Genomic DNA, 27,525 nt, shown 5'->3' with positions numbered 1-27,525 from the left:
CATCCATCCATCCATCCATCCATCCACCCACCCACCCACCTATCCACACTTTCTTTCATCCTGAGGCATGTAGACTGGTTGGGGAAGTGGGCCTGAGCTGTTCATTGCAAAGTCCCAGGATACATGTGCAGAACAGTTTCCAAGGACTTGCAGGCAGAACCAGCCAGAGTACAATCTTCAATTCTCATGAGAACGCGAGCAAATTTCTGACAGGACGGCCTGGCTCTGGCCTGAGGTCTAGCACCGTAGGCATCTGTGGGTTTTGCCTGCTGGCCTCTGCTCCCTTTCTGCCACAGCTGCTCACTCATAAACTATAAGCCCCAAGCTTCAAGGGAGCGTCTTTGTATATCTTAGTCACCACCTGGGGGCACCCGGCTAAGAATAAAGTTAACAGAAAAGAAAGTAAAGGCGAAGCTTGGGACACACAAGGCCTGGTCACCCAGATCCACATCCTCCTAGTTTCTGGTTACATGAATCAGCACATGAATTCCCCCTCTAAAAGGCAGAGTCAGATGAGCCTGTTTCTTGTCACCTGGAGAGTCCTGATTAGCACATCTGGCTCTGCCACTCTCTACCCTGTAACTGGGGCTAGTCAACACCTACTTGAATCTTGGCTTCCTCAGACTGAAAAATGGAAACCGTAATCTTTAACTCAAAGGATTATGGTGTGCAGTTAATGAGTATACGCACATTTAACACCGAGCCCGGCCTGTAATAAATGCTGAATAAATGGGAATCTTAGTTGGTGATTCCAGGCCAACTAGGTGGGGTGGAGACACAAGCCCGCCCTGCTGGTTCGCTGGCTCCTGCAATACACTCATCACAACAGAAGCAGCCCATCTTCACCACCCCCAGCCCCGGGCACCCTTGGGTGACTCACGCAGGTGGCTGCCCCTCCCCTCCCCTCCCCCGCAGTCAGGAAAAGGATGGGTTTTGCCACAAATAGGAGTGTTGCTCTCTCAGCACCGCGGTGCCCTGACAGCAGCTGCACATCTGGGGAGGACTGTGCCCCCACGCCCTGGCCCCAGCTCCCACACTCCGCGCCCAGGGCCAGGTTAGGAAAACAATCTTTCTTTCCCTCAGCAAGGGTTGAGGGCCCAGGGACACCGGCAGTGCACGTGGTCTGATCCTACCCCCCACGTCAAGCTGTATTTTTCTACTCTCTATTCAGTGGAAAGGTTAAAAAAAGGTTAACAGCTACAAGGAGGTGGGACCAGAGTATGGACTATGGCACTGGTGGGCGCAGGCTGGAACCCCACGTCGTGGGCACATGACCGACCCTTCCTGAGCATCAGCTGTCCTTACAGGAGGAGAGGAGAGGCCGAATCGCCGGACACGAGGCCAGGCACCCACCTGCCCGACAGGGAGGGCAGCTCTTGGGGCTCAGCCCTTCCGCTCCCCGACAACCCCCTTTCCACCCAGCTGCCGGGATACTATTTCCTTGCTTCAAGCTTTCAGCAACTTTCCAGACACTGAGAGTAAAATCTCAGCTCCTTTCCATGGCCCGTGGGCCTAGCAGGAACTGACGTACCTCTGAGTTCACCTGCCATCGCACCCCAGTGCCCAGGCTGCCATTGCACCCCAGTACCCCCCACTGGCATTGTACCCCAGTGCCCAGGCCACCCCCTCCTCTTCCCCAGGGCCTGTGTCATGCTGCCCTCTTTCCAGGAACGCTGCTCTCCCTGGCCTCGCATGGCTCACGCCTTCCAGGCTGTAGGTCTGCACATAATGAGATGTCGCCGCACGGGGGAGGCTGTGGCTTCTCCCAGCTCCTTGCTGGGCTTGGACTGTTCCCCTCCCGCACTTCGCGCCATCTGCACTGATCTTACTGACTGTTCTCCACGGGTTCCCTCAGCACAGGACACAGGCGTCCCGAGGTCAGCAACAGTGTTCCAGGGCCTAGCATGAGGCTGGGCACAGCCGGGCGGCTGATGTGTGCTGTGTGTCAATCTTGCTCTGGCCATCCCATTCACACACACACACTCGGGGTGCCAGCAAATGTAGCTCCCCCCATACATATGGGGGCTGCGGCCAGAGGTGGACTCGCCCTCCAGGGCCAGACAGAGCGGGGCCAGAGCTGCTTAACTGAACCCAGGGCTGGCACCCGGGCCAAGCCATTCTGCTCCGCATGGGCGTGGGCGTGGCAGGCAGTGGCTCAGCACCCTCCCTGTGGGAGCCCAGGGATAAAGGGGCCATTCAGCGGCCTGCACTCCTCCCTGCTGGGAGCTGCCCACAGGAAAGGGGATGCTGGGAGTCTGGGCAGAGCTTCCTGGCAGCCTTTCCCTTCGGCCTGTCCTGCAGCATGGGGGCCAGGGTGGTGCAGAGACCCCACCCACCTCATGGATGAGGGGCTTTGGGGCAGGCCGATGGTTGTCCCAGGTTAACCATGACCCGAAAGGTCTTGTTCCGCTGATATTTGGATGTGGAAGAAAATCCCCCATAGGCAGAGGTTCATGGAAAATGGCCTCACAACCACAGGCTCGAGCTAGCCAGCCAGGGGCCAGTTTGCCTGGCCATCCCGGGATGGATGCTGTCCCCCAAGCCTGCTTTTCCTGAGCTTTGGCTCTGTTGGTAAAACTGAGCCAACTTTGCTCAGCCACATCCCAGCAGCATTTTCTGGGGCTCCCTCTCCCCGTCTACATGGAGGTGATGAAAGTATTGGACAGCACATGCACTAAGCACCTGGTCCGCGCAAAGTTCTGTGCTGTGTATTTTCCATTTATCCCATACTGATCTTCATAACAAGATACTGGGTACGGTTGATATTCCCACTCTACAGATGGGTAAATTAAGTGACCTGCCCAAGGCCACACACTAGTAAGTGCTGCAGCTGGGATTTGAAGTCTCTCTCTTCAGGCAGACTGAAGCTATCTACACTCTTCATTCTTCTACTATGTCCTTCCTTTCTCTGTGCATCCCCTTGCCTGCCTTCCTTGGGGGAACCTCAGCACTGCCTCAACCCCATGAGTGAGGCATTCTGCCCCTGAAATGTCAGGGCTGGGGTGTGATGGTGACCAGTACAGACACGGTCCCTGCCCTCCCAGAAGACATGGATCGTGGGCACTGAGTAGATTTCAGGGGCCACTCTGCAAAGGGAAGCACAAAAGTTGCATGCTCAGAAACACCCAAGTTACTGGGCCTTTGAAGTCAAGGGACATGATTTTTCCCTGCAAGGACACAAGCACTTTCAGACCAGCTTGAGTGCTTCTTTCTCAAGCCCTAAGCCAGGGGTTAGGAGCTGGGGAGCAACCAAGCTGTCACTGGTTTGCGTAACACACAACTTGTGGTCTCACTAGTGTCTCACAGCCCATGTAGATGCCAGGGATGAAAACCAGGAGACGCCAGAGGCAATCACACCTGGTCTTTCACTTTCTGAGGTCAAAGCTGCACTCAGAAGGCCGCTTGGCCCGGCAGCCTGGCTCTTGGGTGGATGCGGTGGTTGCTGCTGGTATAGGTTATGCTGCCCGGGGGATCTACCTAGGACACCTTTCCCACCTCCGAGTTCTACCACAACCCTGAGCTGTGGAGGTGGCCTCCAAGACGCTCTTTGGTGACTCAGCCTTGCTGGGAAAGGGCTGGCTGTGGAACCAACCAGATTCTGTGCATTTGTAGCAGGACTTCCAAGGCAGGTTAAAGATACTGACTCGCCTTTCTGAGCTCGTGCCTGCACCGCTCACACCGGGGCGGCTGAGCCGTCCTGTGAGGACCCGCAGGCAGCCCTCTGGAAAGGACCAGGGTGGGGAGCTGCAGCCTCCTGTCACCAGCCAGCACCACTGTGCCAGCCACACACGCAAGCTGTCCTGCAAGCTGGTTAGGCCCACCCCTTGCCCACAACCTCCCAACCACCCAGCTGAGCAGCATCTGAACTCCTGGCCCACAAAAACTGTGAGAATTACTATGTCTTTATTTTTTAGCTGCTAAATTCACTTGCAAATACAAATAGCACCGCTCAGGAAGGCAGGGGTCCCTGCATCCGAGGTACTTGGGGTGTTAGTTGGAAATGCTGGTTCCTGGGATTTGCCCGGTCCCCCTAGGTGAGAATGGAGGGGCGGGGGCAGGGTGAGAGCCTGCGTTTTTAATAAGGCCCACCATTGAGCCTCAGGTGCCTTTCACACTGAGAAGCGCCGCACTAGTCTCCCTCGGCCCCCAGATCCGGAGCAGCTCGGACAGCGGCAGGATGGCCCTGGTGGCACACGGTTTCGAGGCAGCTCAGACCCAGAACCCCTGTGGGCTCCCCGTGCAGTGCTCTTTCTGCCTGTCTGCTTGCTGTTTCAAGGGGCACAGGCTTCCTTTTCTTAGTTTCTGTTACTTAAATTAAAATGAGTGACTGGGAGCAACTTTGTCAGCACAACCCAAGACGTGGGTCTACTGCTGAGCAGGGTGGAGGTGCTGGCCCGTGCAGGGACCGGCGCTGCTGTCAAGTGCTGAGTCAGAAACTGCACCCCCACCCCCAGTTCCAGCCTTTCTCCCGGGCTGTTAAAATGCACTGTCTGCAGGGCAGAAACGGTGAAGGAGGTTACTGAGGGTGTCTGTCTCCAGCCTGCCAGGCCAGCAACACAGGAATAATAATCTCGCTCTCACTTGGATAGTATTTTGCGGCTTGGGAAGGATTCACGCACAATCTCACCAAATCACTTTTGCGGTCTACAAGGCAGGCAGGCCAGTCTCACTCATCCACGCTACACACGTGCTGAGGGGCCATGACGTGCCGGGAGACACCCCAGGCCCAGGGGACATACCCATGTGTTTCTTGCTTTAATAAACTATATAGCTTTACTACGTGCTAGGCACTGTTTAAACATTTACAAATATTAATTCACTTTTTCCTCAGAACAGCGCAACAATAGAGACACCATGGTCCCCTCCATCTAATAAGTGCACTGAGGTTAAGTAACCTGCCCGAGGCTAGACAGCTAGCAAAGGGGCGCTGCGGGGATTCCAACCTAGATGCTCCTGTCCTAGGCTTTGCTCTCTCCATCAAGACAAACCTAAGACATAGCTTCTGTTCTGCACAGACTCCAGCTTTTAGGGTCCCACGGCCACGGATAAGAAACTACAGCTCAGAGGTAACTTCCAGCTGTCACCAGGTCACACAGTACCGGACCAAAGCGGAGCCCAGGGAGCATTACTTAGTCTACTGCACGTGTCTATTCACAAGGAAGGTTAGCCGGTGGTGGATGCGGAGGCAGCACACAGGAGGGTGTCGTTACAGCGCACAGACAAGGTTCCTCCCACCCCTACCAGCAGGCTGGAAGCATCCCAAGAGATACCCGAGTGACTCACCGTCCAGGCTCCCTGGTTTGTGACCGTCAGCTGCCTGGCTGGTATTCCTGCCTCCAGATATTATGGGGCACGATTATTTATAGACCACATTTCTATTTATATTTTCATTGAATTCCTGCTAACCCTAGCTGCTTTCCCCTAAAACACTTAGACAGGGGAGGATAAGAAATCTTTCACCAAGTAAGTCAGGGGCAAAGGTAAAGGTCAAAGTCTTGGCTGTGTGCACAGTCTTTCAGCAGGGGTTGGGGGGGCTCACACTGGCAAGACAAAGGCCTTTCTATGCCTTCCAAAGGAAATGGGGGTAGGTGGAGCTGGGCAGCGGGAAAGGCCACAAAGCCGGTCTTACACAGAGGCAGCCACATTCTGCCAATAGGGAGGGTTGAGGAAAGCCTGGAAGATCCCTGTTCCCCTGCAATGTCTTCTCTTTTGCATAATATTCCATCACTACAGGTTTATTCCTTTGGTCATGACAGCTTTTAGAACTAAAAATGTTGCCATTATAAGAAAACCTAGAGAAGATCGCATCCAGTCCTCTGTTTCACAAATGGGGAAACTCTGGCTGGGACCTGTCTTTATCTGAGGAATCAGAATAAAGAAATGGAAACACATTGCAATCCACTACACACCATCTCTGTGTGGGAGGAAGTATTGTCCGGCACAGTAAAAGTAACTGGGGACAGCAAAGCAGCCCCAGAAATCCTCTTTTAAGTTCTAGGGGTGAATAGGTAAAACTATGGGGCACTTTTTAAGTTCTATTTAGTGCCCCAAACTTTTGTACTTTCATGTCACATAGAAAAACAAAAGCAAAGTCAGGTTTCTTTCTTTTTCATTTTTCGCCCCAGGTGAATAGTGGTTTAGGAAATAGTGTTTGTGAGGCTGTCATTACACGCTCACTTTACAGACTTATGTTTTCTGAGCTAGCCCTTCTGAAGTTTATTTCCTATTACTGCAATTCCAGCACTGGCCACGAGGTGGCGAGTAAAAGACAGGTAGGTTGAAAAAGTTAGTTGGCAAAAAAAAAAAAAGTAATCTAGCTAAGACTACTGTAGGAATGTGACTGCACTGAAACCTCAATCAACTCCTAAATGATAGATTTTAAAAAATATTATTTAAAACTTAAAGCAAGGTTTAAAGAAATATAAACACCCTAGTGCAAGTGACATATCTCTCGGCAGTATGTACCTGTTGGGTCAGTGCCACTTTGCAGCAAAAACCTTTAGGACATGTGGAACAGTGATGGATAGCTCGAGCTTGGAAGTGGAGGGACCTGGGTTTGAGGCCACCTTTACACCATACTGGCTGATGGTCTGGGGGTAAGCCCTGCACTCCTCCTGGTCTATGAATCTTCACTGGTAAAATGAGTTTATTATCATTAAATTAGATAATATAAGCACATGAAGCCTTGTGCCCAATATCTGGCAGAACTATATGCTAGATATAATCCTTAGGCAGAACTTTCCTCTCATTTACAATTGTTTAATCTGTTTAAGTTCCAGGCTCTGTATCTTTTCCCCTATAGCCAGTTCAACCAAATCACCTCTTGGCCTCTGGGCTCATGCAGTGAACAGCTACCCCCGCTCTCTCACACAGCAATAAGCCTTTTTGGTAAGCAAGAATGGCCTCACCAACTGCTAGGTCTCCCTGAAGCCATCCCCACCAAATACCAACTAACAACTAGTAAACTCATAAATTCACTTTTTAGACCAGAAACGAAGAGACCAAGAGCATTCTCTGTTCACCAAATTGCCAGCCACTCCCTCACCTCAACTCTCTCGCTGTGGCTCCCTTAGTTTGAAGCTCAGATCTGTAATATGTATTTTACACAGTGAGCAAAGGAGGCTCTGTTAAAATCTGTTTGTCCTGCTGCCTTACCCTTTTTGTCTGATTAGCCCTAACGAGTCCCTTCCCCTCCAAATGTACAATGTAACTGGTCACCCTGCTTCGACATTCTCATGCCGCGTCACCTCGGCTGTCTCAGAGGTTTGTGGGCCAGTCTCTCCCAGGTCCAATCAGAGACTTCGGAAATGCAAACCGTAGCAATCTCCTTGGCCTCAAACGTCACCCCATTTGGAAGGGAGGGGAGAGAATGTTCTGCCTCACACCTACCGAAGGAGTGTGGCCGGGCCCCGGGCATCCTCCCACTTAGGCTAGGAATGGCGGATGGAGGGCCGTGCTGTTACTTACGGCCCTGCTCCACAGGACACAGGATAGCAGAAACAGGCGGACAGCTCAGGTACGTGTAAGCACGCGAGGCCATGGCACTGGCCCTCACCAGGTTACTGTGGAAAGCTGTCTTTCCCTGCACCTTTGTTTGGGGTCAGAAATGGATTTGCCATTGCAGGCTTACTGGTGTGTGTGAATGGGCTGAACACAACCAAACACCAAGAACATCCCAAAGACACACCAGACAGGCAATCACAGGGCTCTGATGCATCTGAGCACAGCATTTCTCAAACCTGACTGGGCTCTTGTTAAAACACAGACTGGGGTGTAGCCAAAACTCAGCATTTCTAAGAAGCTCCAAGACGCCTCCCAAGCAGCTGATTCACAGAACACATCATGAGCAGCGAGACTTCAAATGCACAAGAGAGCAGGCCCTGCTCCTGGGAAGGGCCCTGGCTTCGGAGAGGGTTCCAGCAGGCCGCACCCACGGTCCCAGAGAGACAGCTCACGAGGCGGCACGGATCTCAGTGACCACGCTCACCGTCCTCTCCGCCACCCAGGAAGTGCTTCCTGGAGGAGGCCATGACGGAGATGCAGAGACACTGAGGGGGACTGGCCCAGGGCCACCGAGCCAGGAACAGGCTGAGCTGGGATTTGAACCTCAGGTGCATCTAGCTCAAAAGCATCCAGTTCTGAATACACCATAGCCCTTACCTATGTCCATTCTGGGAAAAGCAGTGCTTTGAATCAGACAAACAGCACCAAGAAGACAGCCCAGGTGGGGGCTTGGACCTGTATGACCCCGAAGCCAGCGCTGGCCACCTCCTCTGCTCGGAGAGCGAAGAATCCTCCCCGGCCCTGCTCGCTCTCCCTGAGGTCCTTCTCAGTTCATTCTTCCCAGTGCAGAATCTGGCCCCTTGCACTCTGGCCTGGGAGAAACAGAGATGTGGCCTTTTCCTCTCACCTTGGCTGCCACGGCCTGCGGAGCACGGCCCACCCACCCTGCGCCCGAGGGGCAGAGACGGGCCAGGCCTGCCAGCCCTGCCTGCTCTCCCCACTGGCTCCCCACTGCTTTCTGAGGGTATATTCAGGCAAACAGACTCCGTCTTCAGGCCATGCCAGGACCCTCAGGCCATGTGTGGTCCAGAGCTGGGCACCGTGGCATCCCAGGCCTCCTCCACAGACATCAGCCCCAGGCACCAGGGACGGAAGGGGAAGGAGGTGCTGCCTGGTGCCAGCAGCCCTGGATGACTCAGGTCAGATGAGCTGGGGGCCTCGGCGGGCCGGCTTGGCCCTGCCAATAAGAGCTCTGGCTGGGGCTGGGTCCAGTCTTGGAGGGCAGTGGAGGTCAGGCCGGGCACACTGGAGATTTGTCACCAGGGCCCCTCACTCCTGAGAGGGGGGCGGCAGGCTCCCTCTCAATGGACATCAGTGTTCTCCCTCTACCGCCCCCCAACCAAGCCTGGACCCAGCAACCAGAACACTTCATGTCTGGGGCCTCCTGGGCCGGGAGGCTGCCACTACAAAGCGCCCTTCATGCGCTCCCAAGGCCATGAGTATCCAGGGAGGAGGAGGGAAGCCATGTCTTTTGCATCAGGGGTGGAGTCCCTGGAGCAGTAGTTGGGGGCAGTGCTGTGAGGTGCTGGTTCCTCCTCGACAGATCTGTGGGTACTGTCATTTTCAACTCTTCCCTCACCCCACCTCCAAGCCACCACCCAGCCCCCCGCTGTTCCCTGAAGGTGATCCAAGGCTCATCTAAGGTACATCTAAGCCACCTTGCCCGCTTAGGCTGAGCCACCTTCTCACAGGCCTCACCCGGCCTCCAGCTGGCTTCTCACCTCCTTCCTGACAAAGATCAGCCCGCAGGATCCTTTAAAACCAGAAATCTGATTACACGGTCTCTGGCCTAACACATCTCACTGCAGAGATAAGTCCTCTCCCCTCAGCGCAGCTCCTGAGAAGCTGTGTGGCCTGCCCCTGTGGAGACCTCCAGCCCCGCTATGCTTGGAACCAAAATGTCCCCCAAAATCTCACTGTGCTGAAGGCTTAATCCACTGAGGCACTCACAGCCTAATTGGATGAATCAGGTCTCTGGGAGCGTGGCTTTGAGATACAGATCCTGTCTCCAGCCGCTCCTTCTCAGGTTCTCTCACCCTCTCCGCTTCCTAGTTGCCATGGGGGAGTAGCTCCCCCAAGCCCTGCCTGGCCTTTCCACCATGATGGTTCTACCTCAACACAGGCTAAAAGCAATGGAGCCAGTTGACCATGGACTGAGACCTCTGCAGCCATAAACTAACATATACCTTTCCTCCTTTAAGTGGTTCTTCTCAGGTGTTTTGTCATGGTGACAAAAAGCTGACTAGGGCCCACTCCCGCAGCTTGTGCTCTGCATGGCTCCACACTGCAAACTCACACCTGCCTGGGCTCCTGGGCTTCTCATAGGCCCCATGAGGCCCAGAGCCTTCTAACCTTCTCCTGCCTCTGCTGTCCTTGTGCCCTTTCCCCTCTACCGGACACCTGGGCTCAGTAAATGCTGCCAGCCATCTGCCCTGGAGTGTAAATTTGCTGACACCACCCCTCCCAGGGACACCGGCATGTAGGAAGAGTTGGACCTTGTGAAAGGACACTGGGCACTGGGGAAGGAAACAACTTATTTCCAGGGGGAAGGCGTAGGCGGGGAAGGTCAGCAGAGTTAGAGACCTGAGACCACGCCTGTCACTTTCTGGGGGTGTTGCCAACATCGAAGCACTCTCTAGCTGCTCCACTGTAACTTCTTCAATGTCTTGCCACAGAGGTTAACAGAAGAACAGAACCCAGGACTCTGGAGTCCCAGGCCAAGGCACAGTTCCTGGTCAAAGTGCATGGCTGCGGGGGCGGAAGACAAAATGTGCATCTCTGCTCAGCGCGGGACCAGGGAAGGCGTCCCAGACACACTCCATGCAGGGCGGAGGGCTTGGGGCTGGCATTCAGGAGGCTGACTCAGGAAGTATCTCTAGACAAGGAAGGCACTGGCAAGGTGGCTCTTTTCCTGGTCCTGAAATGTGCAGGTGACTTGGAGGAAGGGCTTGGGGGCCACCCCAAGCTTTCAGGATTTAGAAGGGCCCCTGTGTGGTTGCCTCCTACAGAACTTCATGCCACTGAGACCTGGGGGCTCCGCAGCTGGGGACCCTGCCATGAGACCATGAGGTCCGTCCAGCACAGCTTGGCCCCTGTCCACCTTTCAGCCCAGGTCAGCGATCACTCGTTGACTCCTGAGGAACAAGCTCCCTGCTGCTTCAAGTTTTAGGCATGGAAGGAGCAGCCAGGAAGAAGTGCAGCCGGGCTGAAGTGTGGCCACAAGGGCTGAAGCAGCACGGGCGCGGTGGAGAAAGGGAAGCCTCCAGTCTGTCCGGTGCAGAGTCACCCCGGAGAGAGGCAGCTCCTCCCTGCGCAGCTCACACGGCGCCCTCCACGCAGTGCATGCTCAGAGCACAGTGTCAAATCATGATTAACCCATTTGACCCGAAAGGCGAGGGCCACTGGCAGTGTGGGAATGTGACTGGGCCAGACTGCATGGTTGGTACACATACGTGTAGAACCGGCTCCCTCTTCATGGTGGCTTTGCCACACGACCCTGCTTCAGAGCTTCTTGGTGCCAGCTTCTGCCCGTCCAGTTCTCTCTGTGGTCACCCAGCCCTCCCCCTGGCTCCACACACTCTTGCTGTCCTCTTAGCCTGTGTCACCGGTCCCTGGTCCTCCCCAGCCTGGCTCGGTTCAGAGGTCACCTCTGCAAAGAGGCGTTTCTTGGCCCTAGAATTTCAGATGTCCTGAACCACCTCATTTGCCACATGACTCCATTCTTTTCCTTTCAGGCCTTATCACCATTCGAGGTCACTCCCTGCCTGCTCTCTGGGTTCCCTACTGGGAGGTAAACTTCCTGAGAATGCTGACCTGATGGAATCGTTCTCAGCCGTATCATCAGTGCCCACAGCACACGGCACTGCGGCAGGAACGACTGGATGTAGCTCTTCCACGCAGTACTCAGAGCAGACTGCTGACAGCAAGCCCCGGATTACAGAGCAGAGAGTGAGTTTTCAGGGTGGGGAGCCGTAATTACAGCAAGAGGAGATGCAGCACTTCCAGGGGAGGTTAGCGGGGAGCTGCGTGGGCCTCTAATTTTGCCGGCTTTTTGAAAACCGCAGCATTACCATTTCTCCATCACATGTAGGTTTGTCTCTTTCTGCCATCACAGGTTATCAGAACTTCCCAGCCTTCTCGCTGGGGGCTGCAGTCCCCATCAGCGGCCTTGAGGTGCTGCCGTCCCCACAGCTCCCAGGCCCTTTGGGGAGGGCGTTCTCAGGCTGGCGCCGGGTGGGACAGCAAAAACATCTACTGCTCTCCCAGCACCACAGACAGCCCCGGCTAAAGCCATCCCTTCCCCCGCTTCCTTCGGTGCAGAACAAACACCGGATCTGCAGTGCAGGGCTCTGAGGGCAGGGAGAGGAAAGCCCTGGAGAATGCGTCTGCAGGTCACCGAGCGCCTCCTGCGCTGTGGCCCCGCGCTGCCTCTTCATTGAGGGGTCAGTGTGTGAACAGGGGAGCCAGTAAAAAGAACCAAGCGTACCTGCCGTCCAAAAACACACCTCTCTGAGCCAGAAAGGTCGAGGGCGTCTGCAGGCAGGCAGCCTACCTCGATTATGGTGATAGGTTTGCTGTTCCCCTGAGCAGCCTTGCTGCTGCGTGACTAACCAACCCAATACCTGCCGCCCTGGGTGGGGCTGACTCAGCCGTCAGGATGAACCAGGGGGCTTTCTGGAACCCCAGAGGCCCAGAGCCAGCCAGCCCTGAGGCCCAGAAGGCTCGCGAGCGAAGGGCACTCTACATAGCCTCTGTGGAGTGAGTATGGCTCTTTCTGCCTCGCTGCCTGGCTTCTGAGGTCCCTCTGCGCCTGGCTGCCGTTGTTTGCTTTTTGCATTAGCAGCTACACACTCTACTTCACTACATAATGACCACTTCCTCCCAGGGAGCTTCCTCGGGCCAGCAGACTCGAGATACACAGGAAATCTACTCCAATCCCAGGATGGGCAACAGGAGATGGATTTTCCACGATGGTCATTTAAAACAAGGCAGAAAGTTCCATGTAAACAGTGGGCCGCTGACCCCACCACCCTCGGCTCAGTATCCGAAGAAGTTCATCTCTGCCCCTTCTTCACTTCCCCCAAGCAAGCAGTCCCAGAAAGCACCAGATACACTTGTAAGACAATCCTCCCTGGGTTTCTGGGGTTTCCACGGTGTGTGCACAGCAAACAGCCTTAGGAGGCAGGGGGGCGTCTTGCCCTGCAGCAAACAGTGGGTTTGTATACAGCCTTGGGCAGGGAGAGAGTGTCCCCCTCTGCAGTGGCAGGACAGGTCTGCTTCTCGGCCTTTGTAGAAGATGTGGGCTCCCTCAGATCTGGGTTCCCCTCTTCTCATGTTACCCGCCGTGTGTGCAGGTGCTCATCTGAACCCTCCCCGTCACCCCCAGGGAACTTGAAGGCGATGGGATTGATGCGAAAGTATTGACGCTCACGCTGGTCACTGTGCTGTGATGAAGTCTTCCGCCTGGAGGAGACCTGGGGCTGTCAGAGCAGAGGGACGAAGCGGGAGGGGCAAGGGCATGATGGAGTGAAAAGGGGCCGGCGTGCTATAGGCGTATGCAAATCTATCAAACGAAGCTCTTTAATCTGTACAGCTAATAGGCACTAATAAAAAAGATTTTTAAAAAATTCTTTCATCTCAGACCCAGGGCTCTCGCGTTTTCTGCGGCGCCCATACAATCATGCTGAGCTAACTTCAGTGGCTTGCACACAGGGTGAAATCCGAGACCCTTCACTGTTCTTAAACAGTGCTACTCCTCTCCCTGATGAGTGGGATCAAGGCACCCGCCTGATCTCCAAACTCTGTGTCTGCCCTTTCCCAGCAAACTAGGCGCATGCTTAAATTTTAAAAATACATGCAACCAAAAGAACGGACTACCTCTAGGGCAGCTAAACGACGATGGAACTTGTGCCAAGGAGCCAAATTAATACCGAAAGTTTCAGAAATGTGCAACAAGTCACCCCTTCTTACTTTCTTGTTGGAGGCAGGAAAGCCGAGCAGTCTGGAAGCTTCTCAGCCACAGCCGACACGCCTGTTTTACAGCACTCCCCACCCCGTAACACAAAGATCACATACTTGGGCCTGTGCGCTAGTTCACGGAGTCGTGTCCCTATCAATCTCCTGGTTTGGCTGACACACCATAAATTACATAAGATGCTACCACCTCAGGGAGTGGTGTGCTGGTGGAGAGTGACTGACTCTCTCCTCGCAGTGGGAATAATGCTACCCACCCTGCTGCCTGGTGGTGCAAGTGGAGGGCAGGGATGGAGCGTGCCTGGTAGTTTTGTAACATTTTGCAAGTCTGTAATTATTTCAAAATAAAAGTGTTGTGATTTAGAAACCAAATAGCCAATTTTGTTAGATAATGATTGACATAACTAAAGACACTGCTCTGAAGGCCTTGGGTGCTCTTCTGTTTAATCATATTACAACAATAATACACTAAACTATTTAACTGCAAAAACAGTTAATTACTCGGTACTCATAACCCCAGCTACTCAGGGGAGCGAGAGCACCCTCCCAGGTCACCTGAATCTCCGTGAGGTTCAGACCACCTCCCCAGTGGGGCTCTCCTGATGCATGTGGCCATGGGGACAGCCAGAGGGAGGGATGCAGTGCTTGGTCTCAGGTCCCTAAACTGGAATGCATCAGAGGCAAGAGAGGAGTAGCAAAGACACAGCCGAGCTACAGTGGGCTGTGGCAGTTCTTCGGCCAAGGAAAGACACAGTATGACAGCAGAATGGTGGCGACACTGACGGGGACTGATTGGACTTCTCTCTGAAATGGGGACAGTGCCCTGCAGTGTGACTGGAGCGAAGGTGTGTACAACGGCTAGCACAGCGCCAGGATCACATAGGAACTCAATAGAAGGTGTCTGCGTGTGACAAGAGACCGACCAACCAGGCTTAACGCAGCACTGGCCATGTGCTGGCCACGTGCCAGCCCCGTGGCAGGAACGGGAGAGAAGTGGACAAGGGCTTGGTCTCAAAGGGAGGTCACAAAGGTTGGCCAAAGAGACAGCGTGTCTCCCCCACCCTCTCACAGCGTGGGGTTTGGAGGCGAGGCCCAGGGCGTCCCTCTCTTTGCCCCTGCAGATCCCACGACTCCCAGCGTATCAGGCCTCGGAGCGGCTCTCTGCACGTGTGAGTAGGATGCCTCCTGGAGAATCATGTTTCCACTCATGGGTTCTATAACTCCTCCTCACTCTTCCGCAGACTCCGGGGGCCCCAGAGGCTGCTCATTCCACAGTCTCCAACCACAGGGTCCAAAAAGCAGGTTCTAGCCATGGTGCAAAGAGGGGGCCCTCTAAGGGCCATTCCCTAATCAAACCAGAGTTTGAGTGGCACGCAAATGTAACTGTACCAGCTCTCCCTCCACCATCTTGCTGGGGCTGCTCACAGGCACCTCGAGCCCTACCCGCTGCCCCAGAGCACAGCACCGTTTACCCCTCAAGAGCCAATGGGCCCTGTCCGGGGTTCCCTTCCCTGCGGAAGGAACCTCCACTGGTGGCCACAGGTGAAAACTGTGAACTCCCCATTTTTAAACCCCACAGCTTGAGCTGAACTTGGGCCACATCTACCTAGGTACCCTCGAGGCTGAGTCTAAACCCTGTCCTGGCTCCCATGTAGGAGTTTCTGCCAGAATGTGCCGGGCAGCTAAGAAAGTCCATAAGCAAGCCACAGGTTTCCCCTCTTCTTTCAGTCCTGCTGCTTCCTCTTATCACCAGCACCAGCCAGATGTCCACGAGGCCCCAGCCGTGAGCCTGTAGCCAGGTGGGCCAGAAAGAGTTGGGGGACTAATGCTACAAACATTTCCCGACTCTCTCTCAGGCAGCAGAAAAGCTCATCACAGACCAGCATCTCTGGAATTAAAACTGAGGCCCTTCTGGAAATAAAGCATGCTTTCTGCTTCCTCTCCGTGGGTTTTCCTTGTGCTGAAGTTCGGGCTGAGGCAGACGGCTGGCGCAGCTGTCCCCAGGGCTGCCTGCCTACCCCCGGCCCCAGGTGATAAGAGCGTCTCCACTCTCTGGGTTTAGCTGAGTCCCCGATGCCATGGGTAAACCCTGGGGGACCAGCAGGTGACCTCGGAGCTGTCCCCAAAGGCAGGTAGGTAGATGCAGTGCCTCAGGTGACGCTGCAGCTGCTGGGATAGTTCCAGTGGGTACTGGTTTCCCACAGCTCCCAGCTGCCGCCCTTCCCAGATGCATGGCCTCAGCCACCAGGGGCCCCTTTGCCCGCACTCTGCACCCCACAGGGCCAACACCGAAAGACTGACACGGCCCTAGATGGGTCAGTGTGGGTTCTGAGCACCCTCCGGAGCCCCCAGGCATCAGGATGAGTCTAGATGAACTGACCCGCATCTCCGCCCTACTTCTCCACGCCCCCCACCCCCGCCGCCCTGCTGTGGGAAATTCCCAGGAAAGCGGCCCTCCGAAGCTCCTTGCTCGAGCTCTGCCAAGACAGCCATGTTCACCCTGCCCTTCTCGGTGCCCTCTCCTCTGGGGGCCTCCCTGGATCGGGGGTGGGTGGGAATCGCAGGCCCACTCGTCTCTTCCCGGCCTCATGACGACTGTGTTGGACTGCTCTGCTCCGTCCTTTTCCTTCCCGCCCAAGGTGTAGAGCTCCGGAGTGAGCGCAGCAGGAAGGGGCTGAGGCAGCTGCCAGGGGGCAGGAGGAAGCCAGGGATGGGGCTGAGAGCCCCGGGTGGGCTCCAGAGGCCAGCAGTGCCCACTGTGAGGGCCCGAAGGGGACAGTGCAAGGGAGAATGCTGCCCAGGGAGGGCAGAGGGGGAGCCCAACCAGGACAAGGGAGAGATTTCCCCACGGGGGTCCGGGGCTGAGTGGGTCTCCGCCCTGTGACGATCCCCCACTGTGCGTGGGCCCGTTCACGTGGGTCATGTGCTCGACCCTGCCCAGCAGGTGGGGGTGAGGTGGGCAGGTGATTGTCTACACCAGCAGCTGCCCTTTGTCGAGCACTGGCTGTGACACAGGCACTGTGCCAAGGGCTTCACGTGGCTGCTTTAACCCCCACTGCCCTCCTCTCGGGGAAAACTGTGTGTCAGCTGGGGACTCGGTCCCACAGCAAAGAGGGCCTTATGCCCTGGGACAGCTGATGTGGAGGGCAGCCCTGGCCCAGAAGTTGGGATCAAGAGTCCTGGTGCTGGCTCCACCTCCTGGCTGTGTTGCCTTGAGCAAGTCTATCAGCATCCCCCAGCCTCAGTTTCCTAGTCAGTAAAATGGGCCAAAAATCTCACGCAGCTCAAATAGAACTGTATCCGTGACTGTGCGGTATAAAATGCTAGGCACGTGTCTCCGTTACTTTCTGTCTTAGTTACTTTGCTCTTGTGGTTGAGACAAAACATCTGACACCCAAAGTTAAAGCAGGAAAGGTTTACTTGGCTCACAGTTAGTAGAGATTTCGGTCCAGAATTGCCTCCTCCGAGGCAGGGTGGCACATGGCAGACAGGCATTACAGGGGAGAAACAGCTCATGGTGGGTAGAAGGTAGCAAAGTAAGCAAGAGGCAAAACAAACCTCTTTCCGTCCCTGATACTGTACCCAGACTACTGGGATTAGGGCTGTGCCAAAGCAATCAGTGGACTGATTTAGTAATCACCCATCCTAATCCCAGCACCCTTAATCCTAGCAGTGCACCGTGAATCAACCACACGCTCCAGATTCAGCCATGTCTGCAAAAGCCCCCCTGTGACTGCATGAGGCCTTGGGGGACATCTAGACACAAGCCATGATATTTTCGCACTGCTGGGACACAACACCTCACACCCACAACTCTCAGGAAAAGTCTATTTGGCTCCATGTTTGGAGGTTTCAGTCTGTAGTCAGCTGACTCCAAGGCAGGGCGGAAAGGCAGAGCAGACAGGAAGCAGAGAGCGATCCCAGGAGGAAGCGGGGAAACACACCCTTGCGGGCCATACCCAGTGACCCACCCCTCCACCCAGCCTTCACTCCAGCACCACATTTAGCTACAAACTCCTTAGTGGACTAAGTCACTGAGATCATTCCGCCAAGGTCCAACCATCTCCTCTAAGCCCCACTTCTGAGTGCACGGGACTTTGCGGGGACATCTAGATACAAGTCGTACCTGAGAAACCGCTTTGACGCTATCAATAAGTAATACAACAACCATGGTTAATTTCCTACAACTTTGTCTGTAACTCTGTTTTGTTTGTATTGTTCTTATGCTATTTTGTAAATGGATGTCTGTTTGTTAATATGTTTTCCTTCTTTTATTTTTTAAAATAAAAAAAAAATAGATATAAATCATAGTAGCTTGTGCAAGGACTAGGGTCCAGCCGCAGTTCTAAGCCCTTGAGGTGCATTGATTCATTTCATCCTGTACGACAGCCCTGTGAAATAGATACTGCTATCATTTCCATTTCCCAGATGTGGAAAGTAAGGCATAGAGAAGAGAATATAACAGTAACTGCCAAAGCCAGGGCTTCCAGGGGTGGACCCTGGCACTCTGACTCCTCAGACAGGGGACCAGGGTGGCGGTGGTACGCCCCACCATCATTCGGGGTCAACTCAAGGTCCCTGTCTCTCAGGAAGCCTTTGCTGACTTCCTTGGCTCACAATGAGCTCCTCGTCCAGGCACGCCTGGAATTGCTTGGTGGTCGAGGGTCGTGTCCAACTTTACTCATTGTGAGTAGAGAATGACTTGTTGCCTGTGGAGATGACTTGTCTCTCCCTGCTGAGAGCTCCTTAGATGAAGATTTCCCCTTGACTGCCTGGGTCACCCCAGCCCTTCCTACAGGTCACTGGGTGAGTGGTGACAAGGGGCTCTTCCCTGGACCCTGCCCCTCTTCCTCTGCAGCGAACAGGGGGCCTCATGCCACAGAGCCATGGCCATCTCCTGCGACAGGGCACCAGGCTGGCCTCACGTCTCCCTGGGATGCTTGTGTCCAGATTATGTTGGAGGGACACCTAAGGTTAGCCCGAGAAGTGGGACATTCTGAACTCCCCCAAGACTCAGTGAAAACCTAAGCGAAGCACAGACTCCCCAGAGCAATCTGGAGGCCCGGAATGGAGAGGCTGTGTCCCGCCTCCCGGGAGGAGGCCAGGCTGCGGCTCCTGGGCCCTCACTGACTACTGCTGGTCTTGCGCAGGTTGTGGGGTTTCGATGCTCTTCTGGTTGCTAATGAACTCTTTCCAACTTTAGCGTAAGACTCTTGGGCCGCACGTGCTCTTGCCTTCTGCTGCTTCTGAGGATGAGCGGTGTGGTGGGAGCACCCTACGGAGAGGAGCCGCTCTCTGAGCCAGCTCTGCGTTCAAGCCACAAGTAGGTCCGGACCGTGGGCTGGCGGGGTGCTCAGGGGAAGGGTCCGGCTGACTGCCCTCAATTCGTTGGCTGGCCTGTGGGGTCTGGGCCAGAGTTAACCTAGGGGGCATCACACCGCGAAGGGAGCTCCCCTGGGAACTGGTCAGGCCATTCGCTTGGGCCAAGTAGGTCACCAGGACAGCCGGGAGACTGCTTTGTCCCTGCGGCTCTGGGCAGAGCCCAGGTGTGGGGCAGGAGGCCTGAGTTCCTGCCTCCGCTGTGCCACTGCCATGGCAGTTACTAACCTCTCTGAACCCCGGAGTACCATCTCGCAGGGGGGATGAAAATGCACATTTCGCTAGGAAGATCTGAACACCACAGCAAATAAAGCAGCAGTCTGTAATCACACCGCCGCTCTGCACAAACTTGAGACATGGTAATAGCAGGTCATGGCACACCCGAGACGTTTCCTCCAAATTACACAACATAACTATCACCTGAAACAGGTTCCAAAATGGTGCCCTGTTGTGGCCAGTCAGAGGTGGGTTCAAATCCTGTCCTCACTAGCTCACAAGCATGCTACATAAGCTTGCAAATGGTGGCGTGAGGTCTACGGGAGCTCAGGCCCAAGGAATATACTCATTTGAGGTTTTTGAGGGGAGATAGGGGAACTCTTCAAGGATAAAAGCCAGGGTCCAGCAAAGTCAGTCCTGGGATGGCAGGAGAAGCTGCTTAGAGGACAGTGGCCTCCGGATCCCTTGGGGAATGGTTAACATGCCGCCCTCCGCACCAAACACTTGGCTTAGCAGCTGGCTTCTTCTTGGCCTACTCCAGGTCACTTTTGACTGAGCTTACCTGGGAGGAAGGGGATGATCCTTTGCTTGGGGTCCTTCTGGCCTCCTTCAATGGGGAACTTATCCAGAAGCTGCATCTGCAGAGCCAGCCAGACAGAGAGACGGGATTCAGAAGATTAGAACAGCCTCTGGCATCCCTTCCCCACCCTACGGCACTGCCCACTGCGATCACACGGATGAGTGACGCCCGAAATCCCTCATTTCACAGGCGATTAACCAACCACATGGGGCGTGACAGGGAGAAGGCCAGGGCTCTCTGTGCATCAAAGGGGTTGTGTGAACCTCTCAGGAAGCGGGAGACAGCAGGAGGCACCCAAGGGAGACTGGGCCACGGACTGGTGGGCCTTCTGGCCAAGCTGGCATTCATAGATGCTTCCTAGGCATGACTGCTTTTGTATGTCATCTGCGGGGTGAAGCCTTCAGCTGCCAGCCCTTCTAATCCCTCCTGGGCTAGGATGGAAGACCCCGGCTGACACTTCAGACAGACCACCCACCTCCCAGAACTGCTCCAGGAAACACACCCACATGTTATTTTAACTGCAAAACCAAATCGATCCTGTAGCCCCCACTGCTGGAAGACCCCTCCCCTTCCTGCCTTCCCACCCTGAGATAGCTGTTTTTCCAGGGTCAAACCCACTGGAAGAGTTTCCAGGGCTCTGCAGCAACAACTGGTTTTCCTCTGCTACTCTGGGCCGAAATTTTCTGAACTGGAAAAACACACAGGAGGCGGGATGGACAGGGGCAGAGGCTTGCGTGTGTGTGGCTGAGCTTCCTCCCAGGGCACGGGGGAGCTGCAGCCAAGTGACTAGAGCCAGGATCTAGTCCTGCTTCCCCAGCTGGGCAAGGCAGGGTAACCTGCCTCAGGTGAGCCTCAGGTGCCTCCCTGGGAGAATACGGACGACCCGCCACGTGGGTATCTGATGCCCATGTGTCCAATATTGAATGAGCACCTACTTAGAGCACTGGGCGTTCAAGAGACAAAGTCTCTGGTCTCAGGGAGCTGACATCCTGGTGGAGGGAGGACACAGGAAACAGATGTCATACGTCAGGGGACAGAAGAGAAACGAAGCAGGGTAAGGCACCAGAGTAAGACCGGGGTTACTTTCCAGGGTGTTAAGGAAGACTGCAATTCAGCAGAAACCTGCAGAAACCAGGAACACAACCCACTCTGGAAAAAGAACGTTCCAGGAAAGGGGAAGAGGAAGCACAGCTGGCCAGAGGGATGATGAAAAGGCGCTGAGCTCTGTGAGGCAGGAGGGGCCCCACCACCGAGGCTCTGGAGCTTGTGAGGACGCGGGGTTTGTTCGTGTTTTGTGCAGAAGAGTCAAGGCCTGACCTCTGCTTTGAAAAGATGCCTCCAGCTACAGTATAACGAATGGGCCACAGGATGGAAGCAGGGACACCAGTTAGGAGCCTGCTGAGCGGTAGCCCTGGAGGTGATGACAAGAGGACTTCGCTAGGTGTGTGTTTCTGCTCATCTGTGCATTTAGCTCCCACACGTGATTTTAGGATTGCCTCTTGTGCAGTCATTACCCAATACGCACAGGTTCCTCAGACCTCACATACGAAGGTGGGGGCACTGCTGAATTCCATTCAAAACAGACGGAACTGCACTGTGATTAACTTTCACTTCCCTGAGCACAGAGGGATGGTTAGAAAAAGCTGGCTCGTGAGTTTTTAATGTTGCAACTTCAACATGCAAACATTTAATAACTCCCTGCTATGGGTAAATGCGGCTGTGAGGCCATAACACGATAAACTTCCACCTAGGAGTCTTTCTCTTAGTTAATACATTTTCAGATAAATTCTATGGGACTGCAATTCCTATGCTGTAGCCTATTTTCTACTTTTGTACACTTTTGCATTACATAAGAAATATTACTTCACTGCAGGAAAAACTAGAAACTACAGAAATAGCAGGTGGTCAAAAAAGGAAAAGGAATCACTCCCCCTGAAAATGTGACATGAAAATTTGGGGCTATATATTTTTTCTAGGCATTTGCCCATGTGTGTAAATAAAATGAACCCATCAACATGCTCTACAATATAATGAACATCTTTTCCACATCAAAGGATATGTCCACATCAGTATCCTTAATTGCGATGCAGAATTTCAATGTTTTCATGGGCCACAGTTGGCTTACCCACTCCCTGGTAGCTGGGTGCTTAGGTGGTTGGTTGTGACTTCCCTCCCTGATAATACAACACGACAATAAGCATCCTTGGGCGTGTATCTCTGCACACTTCCGTAATACCAACGAATTCTTGACATTTTCATTTTACTTTACATTTGATGCCTATTTTTAAGTGTCTTAAATCCTTTGCAGAGCACAAATAGATGGACAGCCACCGTGTGTCACCAGGCCTGGGGCCTCTGAGCCATGGCTCCATAGGTCTCTGAGGCAGAGGTACAGACTCTGAGGACAAAATGGGCCCAGCTCCCTGCCCAGTTAGGGAGCAACCCAGCCTCATCTGAAGCACCGCTCTCAGGAAACAGGTGGCCAGCTGGGCCACAGCAAGCTGTGGGTCCCGGCCCAAACGCTGCATCCCTCCCGAGCTTGAGGAACATAGGCGACTGAAACTTAAATTTCCCTTCAGCTCTGCACACCCAAGTTCTATAATTCTTGTATTCTCTTCCAGGCTGAGCATTCTGAGATTCTCACCAACAGTGCACAGGGAATGTGGGCCAAGAGGAATGGGAGGGGCGGCACCTTCCTCCGCTAGGTTCTAGGAACAAGCTGAATCGCAGTGCTGGCATTGAGGCGCTCCCATAGCTCTAGGGCAGGCTTCACAGCCCTCGGCGTGCACACAAGGTACCCAACAGCAGTGCAAATGCAGGTTCTGGTTGAGTGGGCCTGGGTGTGCTTGAGATCCTGCATTTCTCCCCAGCCCTTGGGTGCTGTGGGAAGTTCCTGGTCCATACACCTCACTCTCAGCAGCAGAGCTCTACAGCTGTACTGCTTGGATGTGGCCAGTCTAAGTTGAGATGTGACACACATGTAACATACATTGGATTATGGGGAAAAGGGATATAAAATAGCTCATTGAGAATTTTTGTATTAGCCAGGTGTGGTGGAACATGCTTGAAATCCCAGCTACTCAAGAAGCAGGGACAGAAGGATCACAAGTTTAAAGCCAGCTTGGGCAACCTGGTGAGACTTTGCCTCAAAATAAAATAAAAAGGGGCTGGAGATGTAGCTCAGTACTAGGGCACTTGTATTGATTGTATGTTGAAACAATAATTTTCCTCCCCTTCCTCCCTTCCTTCTTTCCTTTTGTGGTACTGGAGATTGAACCCAGGGCTTTGCACATGCTAGGCAAGCACCCTAGAACTGAACTGCAAACCCAGCCCATTTTTTAAATTTTATTTTGAGACAGGGTCTTGCTAAGCTTTCTAGGCTGGCCTCAAACTTTCAATCCTCTTGCCTCAGCCCCCCAATTAGCTGGGATTATAGGTGTACATCACTACATCGTGGTTTTGTGTGTGTATGTGTGTGTGTGTGACAGAGAAAGAGAGAGAGAGAGAGAGAGAGAGAGAGAGAGAGAGAGAGAGATGGTGCCTCACTATATTGCTCTTGGTCTTGAACTCCAGGTCTCAAAATGATATTTTAAATACATCTGGTTATAAAGAAAAATACCTTAAAATCAACATCACCACATTCTCCTTACATATTTAAGCAACTACTACAAAATTTTAAATTAGACCTCTGTCTCAATTTTATATCTGTTGGACAGGGCGCTCTGTGGCATGAGAGTTCTTAAGGTATAATCTGATGCCCGCTCTCTCCTGATTCACCTGAGGAAGGTCTGTTTAAAAAACGCAGAATCCTGGCCTCCACCCAGCAGTCGGCTGTGAACCTTGCCTGTGGTGCTAGGCAGACCCGGAGGGATGGGGGATGATGAGGTCGTCCCCGAGTCCCAGAGGAGCTGAAGGAGGAAGTCAGGGGGGCTTCCTGGAGGAGGTGAGCCAGCTTTCTTGGCAAAGTGACAGTTCTATGCCCTATGCCTTCCTAACCAAAGGGCACCTTGAGTTAGGGCAGCATTCATCGGCTAGGCGGGCTGATTTGGGTTTTCCTACAAAAGGCTTCGGGTGGCCGGGTGGCTTACAGCCTGTTCCTGTCCAACTCTCCTCATACCAACAAAGTCCTTCTGCTGAGAGTCCTGAGTCAAGGGGTCCACTTGTGAGCCCCCAGCTCGCCAGCTCCCTACGGCTAGGCCACAGGTGCTCAGCCCAGCCATGCGGTCACCTCCTCCTACCACCATGGCTGAGCCAGCAGAGCCTGGTGTCATGACGCCCTCGCCACCAGCTGTCCCCACAGCCCGCTGCCTGCGGGGGAAGGAGCCCAGCTAAGCAGTGACCAGGAGCATTTTCTGTGCCCACCATTCACCCTTCAAATAAAGCGAACACCTTGGTTCTGACTCCAGAGCAAACAAACAGATGGCCCAGCGAGGGGCCTCTGTGTGGCTCCAGCAGCATGGGGGCTCACAGCATGGTCAGGTCCACCCCTTGGCCCCAAAGATGGCAGGGTGGGGCAATGGGACCATGCTGATACACAGCGCAGATGTGCCCCCACCCAGAGCACGGCAGGGGCCAAGCCGCACGAGATTGTCCCTTGCCAAGTCTTTCCCAGGGAGAAGCAGGGGTGGGGGCTGGGCAGGGAGGAAGGAAGGCTTGCCTGGCTAGCAAGAAGTAGATTCTCCTGCCCGTGCAGCAGGACTCTGCCTCAGGCCAAATGACCAGCAGCTCCCTCTACCAGGATCCTTCTCGGGGTGAGAAACCCTTGCAACTAGGTCAGAACTCTGCAGTATGCGGAGGACGCAGAGCTGTCTAAGGTTGGGTAGTGGGAGAGGCACGGGACAGCGCAGCTCCAAGAGCCGGCACCAGCCACAGAGGGCCGCAGCAGCTCGCTAGGGGCAGGGCTAGGGGCCGGGCTCAGGCAATGAACACTGGGAGGAGGGCGCCGTCCTGCTGGGCACGGCTGTAACCCAAGAAGCCCACTCCTGGCCTGTCTGCCTGCAGAAAGGGTGGCGCTCCCAGATCTCCAGCCTTACTCCCTGCAGCCACTTCCAGCTCAGGAATGAAGGAAATATTATGAGAAGCTAGTGGATTGCTGGACTTGGAAATTCCCTTAAGAAGACACTGTGCCACCCAATCTCTGAGGGACTATGAGAGAGTCCTTTGTCCCTTCCGTTCACTGAGGGCCTTGCAGCTCCTGCGTTACAGGCTGAGGATGCTTGAGCACCATAGAGATAGAGTGGGCGATAATAATGAATGAGGCTTTTCTTCCTCCCCGGAGGCCGGAAATGTACCTCCCCTATTCTCCTCTGCTGTTTGATGACCTTACAAGTGACACGCTCCAAACGCCTTCCTTGCTTCCTTGACCTTCCCAGCTGAAGGCCGTGGCTCCTTCCTTTGACTTCCAAAGCACTTCAGGCTTGTTTTCATGACCTCACCCATGAGGCGAGGTCTTTAGGATCCACTCTTTTGCACAAGTTCACCTCCTTGCCCAAGAGGAAGCACGCGTCACCTCTGAATGGTCTTGGCACCCTGGTCGAGCAATGTGACGTGAAGATAAACAACAGACTTGGGAGGGACAGAACAGCACCTCTAAAGCAATTATTAGCAAATCCTTATTTTTAGGGGATGGGCAGCTCAGTGGAGTTTTCTGTTCTAATGGTTGAGGCTTGTGTCTAGATGTCCACCGAAAGCCTCAGGCGGTCATCCGTAGGGCTTTTTGGAGGTGGATGCAACTGGGGTGTGTGACACTGGGATCAGGGATGTGATGCTGGATCGACTCATGGTGCAATGTCCCTCCCTGGTTGGGAGTGCTCCCGTCCTACGGCTGGGTACCCCGGATGAGATATAAGGGACAGAAAGAGGGTTGCTGTTTGTTGTTGGTTGCTTGATGCTTCACTGCTGGTTACCTTCTGCCTGGCCTGCTTTGCCAAGGACTGTTTCTGGTCTGCAGTGGCGCCCTGCCTTGGAGCCAGCTAGCTACACACTGAAAACTCCTCAAACTGTGAGCCGAAGAAACTTTTCTTCCTTAACTTTGGGTGCAGGTATTTTATCTCAGCAACGAGAAAAGTCACTAAGACACTAATTAAATCTAACATCAGACCTTAATACATAGTTTTTCGGGGAGAGATACCCTATCACTGCAGAACAACCTGCTGTTTTACAAGGCTATCCTTTTTCCACTGAATTACCTTGACTTTGTCAAAAACCAGTTAATTATACATGAGGGTCTATTTCTGAATTCCATATATGAACTCTCTGTATATGACACCACCACCATCCTTTCCCGATTACTGCAGATTTTTAGTTTTGAAATCAAACTTTTTCTTCTTTTTCAAAATCATTTGGGTCATTCTAGATCCTTTACATTTTCAAACATATTTTAGAATAAATTAATTAATTTCTATAAAGTGTAACATTTTCCTGGGATTTTTCTTATTGAGAGTGGACTGAATTTACAAATCAGCTAGAGGAAATAGCTATCTTAATGATATTGAGACTCTTAAACCACCAGCATGGTAAATCTTTCCATTTATGTATTTAGATCTTCTTTCAATATATTCAGCAATGCATTGTGGTTAGTTACCAGTAGCGAGGTCTTGAACATCTCTCACTTACATTTGTTACTGTAGTAATTACACACACACACACACACACACACACACACACACGCACAGATGCGAGGACTATAGACTCGGAGGAAATAAAAGTCAGTCTTCATAACAAATATGAAGTTATATACAAAATCAAAGAGGAACTCAGGAGATGCACACCTCTGGAACTGGAAGGATTTTCATATGCTCATTAAAAGGAAATTAATCCTTAAAAGGTACAAGACATGAGGCCTTAAAAAGAGCAAATAAGATGAAAAGGTTCGGAAGAAGGATTAGTACAAAGGTCACTGTTATGGTTTGCGTCTAGATGTCCCCCAAAACCTCACGTGGTCATAGGGTTTTTGGAAGTGGCTGAATCTAGAGTGTGATTCGTAGTGTAATGCTGGGATAAAGGGTGGGTGATTGCTGGATCAGTGAGGGGCTTTTATGTGGCCCCCTGATTGGATTGGCACCACCCTAACCCCGGTAGACGGGATACAATATAAGGGAGAGAAAGGGGCTTGTCTCACTCTCCCTTGCTGCTCTGGCTGTCTTCCGAAGCCATGAACGGCTGTCTCTCTGCCATGTGCCACCCTGCTTTGGAGCCAGCCAGTGATGGACTGGAACCTCCACAAACTATGAACTACATAAACCTTCCCTCCCTTAACTTTGGATGTCGGGTATTTGGTCTCAGCAACGAGCAAAGTAACTAAGACAGTCACACAACAATGTGAATACACTTAATGCTACTAAACTGTACATTCTGAAAAGGCTAAAATGGTACATTTCATGTTTGCATATCTTACCGAACTTTAATGCAAATGAGAGGCAGGGAAGGCAGGGCGGGAGGGACGGACAGAAGTGAGACCCAACCCAATCTAACAGAGTGGACTGCCAGTGGAGTACAGACAGAGACAGAGAGGTCAGCCTGAGGCTGAGAACAGACGGCAGCTGGGAAAAGTCAAATATTTTGTCAACACTGGTCCCTACCTGAGAAGTTGTCATTAAAATTCCCCCCCGCCCCTGGTCAGCCCAGGAGCAGCCACGCACGGTGCGCCGAGCAGAAGAAATGAGCGTGGAGCCTGCGTGCCAAAACTGCACGGGCCAAGCGACCTTTGCGAGTCCATGCAATGAGGGAAGACGCTGCAGCTCACCAAGAAGGCAGAACCGAGAGCAGATGCCAGCGCGTGTGGGCTTTATAGACAGGAAGGGGCAGTGTGGGTG

At 53.4% G+C, this 27,525-nt stretch overlaps 1 protein-coding gene across 1 annotated transcript in view; it reads right to left on the bottom strand.

Moving 5' to 3' along the window:
* Positions 1 to 27,525, bottom strand: part of Sh3pxd2a (SH3 and PX domains 2A) — a gene marked incomplete at its 5' end in the record, with an annotated part of 196,155 nt that overhangs the window by 104,956 nt on the left and 63,674 nt on the right. The window contains 1 exon segment of the mRNA XM_005403799.2: positions 19,694 to 19,769. Coding sequence (XP_005403856.1) covers positions 19,694 to 19,769 — 76 coding nt within the window.

The sequence above is a fragment of the Chinchilla lanigera genome, unplaced genomic scaffold (assembly GCF_000276665.1).
Source record: "Chinchilla lanigera isolate Chin_1 unplaced genomic scaffold, ChiLan1.0 scaffold00084, whole genome shotgun sequence".
NCBI lineage: Eukaryota > Metazoa > Chordata > Mammalia > Rodentia > Chinchillidae > Chinchilla > Chinchilla lanigera.
The sequence above is the reverse complement of the archived record's forward strand: the minus strand, read 5'-3'. Positions and strand labels throughout refer to the sequence as shown.